Here is a 4,130-nt window from a genome sequence, read left to right as displayed (position 1 = left end):
TAAAATCATGATTTTGTTCTACTTCAAATCCAAAGGTCTTGAGATCTTGACTTTTTGCAATATGAAATGTATCTTGAGTAGTTTCGGTAGGAAATTCCGTAAGGAGATAAATGACCTAAGTAATAAGGTTAGCCTAAACTGGCATGGAACCGAAAAATTCAAAGGACGATTCAAATAAAGTTAATTTCTTCTGTAAAGCTATGCCCCTTAGATATGTTTTTAAAAGAATTCGAAGCTAAAAAAAGGGATTTTTTTTTGGAAATTATCAATAAAAAAGAATATCAAATAAATAGATGAATTTGTTCATTTTTTCACCAAAAAGAATAATCATGTTTTCATTCAATCTTCCAACATATTTAGTAAGGAAAAAGAGAGAGTAAGGGAGTAACACAAGAGTACTAATAATAAGAGTTTAAGTTATATGCACCCATGTAAAAAAATTTAATTTATACCACGAATTTAAGTCATTTTTACCTGTTAAATCAAGTAGCGTATCATATTTTCAAGATTACAAATCTCATATTTAAAGGGGATTTACTTGTTGATATTCTTTACATGATTGACACTGTAAAGAATTCTTTATACACACGTACGAAGAAATTACCTTTGAATTGCAGGAAAGTAGGGTTCTGAGTTTATCAAGATGAGAATTAATCCTCTCTCTTCTTCTTCTTTCAGCTTCTTTATGATTCTTGGAAGCAGCAATAGCTCTTGCCTCTGGAGTAGTAATACTCTCTACAGTTTCTTGAAATTTCACTGCTTGAGAGTAAAATGATGAGCTACAAAAGCTTTTGATAGCTGGAATATCAAAACCATATTCTCCCATATTCTCGTTTGATCTATTTTCGGTCAAATGATGGCAAAAATCCAAGTTTTCTAGCATGTTTTCTTGTTGCATATTGATGGTTTTTAGATTCTAAAGAGAAACTTTCGGTGGGAATTTAGAGAAAGGAATAAGTGGAAATGATTGGATAAGATGTATGATTATGTCTAGGGTTTTGGTAGGACTTTTCTTCTTCTCTTTTATATCTTTTTGGTCGTTTCTTTTTTGTTGAGGTCGTTTTGGTTGAGTTGTGGTCACATGAAATGATGGTATGAAAACCACGCGGTTTTATTTTATCTGAAAAAAGAGAAAGCACCTTTTATCTTCTTGTAAGCACCTTCAATTTGACCGTCAAAGAGAAAAGATTTTAGTGAGAATTGTCCAAGATTATATTAGAAAATAAACATATGTTTTTAATTATTGTGAGATACTTAACTGTTAGGTGTTTGTCCTAATTTTCTTATCATATTTAATTTTTTATTTTTTGAAGGACAACTGTTTGCAACAAATTTTGTGCAGAAAATAAAACTGCAATCACAAACAACGATAAAGAAAAAAGAATTTTATTGATAAACATTGCGGGTTACAACTAAGTTTATCCCTTAATTCTTCCCCTTCGATTTGTTATCCGTAATTCAAGAGCCTTAGCGGTGTATTGCTCGAACATAGGATGATATGCATCTCCTTAATGTATATGATGATCAAGAAGCTTGTAGCAGCACTCCTGTTGGATCTTGAATATTGCTAGAACTTTGAGCAAGACATATTTGGTATGTCTTTGATCTCTTATTGAATATTTCAAGAATTTTATGAAATTCTGAAGATCGTATATCCGATCTCTTTGTGCATATTTCGAGAGTTTATGGAATTGCTGAAATCGATCTCAATTTTCGAGATACTTTTTTAAGGGGGATATGTATCCCTTTTTATAGGAGTAGCCTAGGGTTAGAGTAGCCTCAAAGTTAGGGTATTGGTAGAGTAGCTTCCAAGCAACCCGAATAAACTCCTAGAATTTCAAGTCTCCTAAAATTTCGATGTCTATAAATGCTCCCTACTTCAAGTTTTGTCTGGGATGTAGGCTTACCGAAACTTAAAGACGAGACTTGAAATACCAATAAAGATGCCCGCAAGGAAGTGCTCCTTTAAGACTTTCACGTAAATTTTCTTCAAAGTGTGGCTTGTGAATGATCAACTTTTGAATTTCTTTTTGCCTTGCATATGTTGGAAATCAATTTCACAAACGTGCAAAGATATGCCACCTTTCCAATAAAAGAAAATTTGTTGTGTGTCAAGAAAGAGTACTGCTACTTCTTAATTTCATAGAAGGATTTCCCTTTGCGAATCTATACAAGCGGCTCCCTGGTAAAAAAGTATTTTGGGTGAAAGAAATTTTTTATTAATTTCCATCTGACAAAGATATTTACAAATTTATATCCCTACCATAACTATAAGCTATTCTATTTAGCTCACCACCAATTGTATCCTCCTTTTTGCATTCTGAGTTTACTATCCTCTTTGTTATTCTAACATCGATATCTTCGTTGGCATTGGCACTGCTTGATTCCATAGAGCTTCATTTCTTGCTTGCCATATTCCATATATAATTGCTGCAATGATTGAAGTCACAAAGCGCCTGTAGATTCTTTCTTTTATACATCTTCCTATCTTTCGCCAAATGTTCTGCTTGTCTGGTTGATTAATCTTTATTCCCAGCCAGCTACCCAGTTCCGCAATACTTCTTCAGGAAAACTGGCATTCAAAATACAATTGTTGAACTATTTCATTATGCATTCCACACAATAGATATGTTTTCTCCTGGCTCACTCCCATTATGTGCAATCTATCTCTCGTAAGCAGTCTTTGTCTCATGATCAACCATCCTATAAAGCAATATGTTGGCACATGTAATCTGTTCCAAATCCATCTAGCATATGGCCAATTAGGTGCTATTCCTCTTCTCCATTTGTATCCATCACTCACTGTGTATCTCTTGTTCTGCCCCTTCTATCCTTGTTGTTCAAAAGCAGTTGCAAATATTATTTTGATGTCACATATCTTCTTCCGGTACCATGTATAGTCTTGTGGTGGATTATATTGCCACCAGTCTTTCTCATTTATGTATATGTGATTTACCTATTTGACCCATAGAGAGTCACTTTTTTGCTCAATATTCCACACATACTTTGCCACTGGTGCTTCATTCCATGCCAAGCATTCTTGTATTCATAATCCCCCCTCTTTTTTTGGCCTACATACTATATCCCATGCTACCAGAGGAGGCTTGTTCATGATAACTTTTCCATCCCATAAGTAGTTACATATAGCTACAATTGCTTTCATCACCTTTTTTAGAAGGATGAATATATATGCCCAATAAGTATGCAAGTGCAGCAGTACAGTGTTCACCAGTTGAGTTCTCCCTGCATAGGATAGGTTTCTGGACCCCCATTCTTTTATTCTTATTAGATCTTGTCTATTAACATTTCACAGTCTACTGCATTCAATTTCTTTGGGGATATAGGTACTCCTAGGTATTTAAAAGGTAATTTACCTCTTTTGTACCCCGTTAGTTCACATATGTCTTCTATATCCCTTTCATTCATATTTGCACAGAAGATATTTGACTTACTTGATATAAATTATCCATTTGAATAACTACCTTGATATAAATTCTTAAAAACGTCGCATACCTTTTTTCAAGGCTATCGCATCAGTTGAATTTGAAATTTGTAGCTTTTGATTTCCAAGAGGAAGTGATGAAGGGCATAATTGGTCCCACTGGGCATGCCAATTTGTTTGCAACAAATTTTGTGCAGAAAAATAAAATTGCAATCAGAAACAACGATAAAAAAAAGATTGTATGGATAAACATTACGGGTTACAACTCTGTTTATCCCTTGATTCTTCCCTCCGATTTGTGATCCGAAGTTCGAGGGCCTTAGCAGCGTACTGCTCAAAAGTAGGATGATATGTATCTCCTTGATGTATTTGATGATCAAGAAGCATGAAGCAACACTCATGTTGGATCTTGAATGTTGCTAGAACTTTGAGCAAGACATATTTGACATGTCTTTGATATCTTAATGAATATTCCAAGACTTTTATGGAATTTCGGAGACGTATATTTGATCTCTTTGTGCATAATCCAAGAGTTTATGGAATTGCTGAGATCAATCTAAATTTTTGAGATGCTTTTTAAGGGAATATGTAACCTTTTTTATAGGAGTGGCCTAGGGTTAGAGTAGCTTCAAAGTTAGGGTATTGTTAGAGTAGTCTCCAAGCAACCTGAATAGACTCCTAGAATTTT

At 34.2% G+C, this 4,130-nt stretch overlaps 1 protein-coding gene across 1 annotated transcript in view; it reads right to left on the bottom strand.

The window, feature by feature from the left end:
* The window catches only part of LOC109233016 (transcription factor bHLH106-like), a 2,134-nt gene extending 1,047 nt beyond the window's left edge, over window positions 1–1,087 (bottom strand). The window contains exon 1 of the mRNA XM_019398750.1: window positions 605–1,087. Coding sequence (XP_019254295.1) covers window positions 605–898 — 294 coding nt within the window. The 5' untranslated portion in view covers window positions 899–1,087. The remainder of the gene's footprint in view (window positions 1–604) is intronic.

Source organism: Nicotiana attenuata, chromosome 10, assembly GCF_001879085.1.
Source record: "Nicotiana attenuata strain UT chromosome 10, NIATTr2, whole genome shotgun sequence".
Classification (NCBI taxonomy): Eukaryota; Viridiplantae; Streptophyta; class Magnoliopsida; order Solanales; family Solanaceae; genus Nicotiana; species Nicotiana attenuata.
Note: the sequence above shows the minus strand (reverse complement) of the source record. Positions and strands in the feature narration are given on the sequence as shown.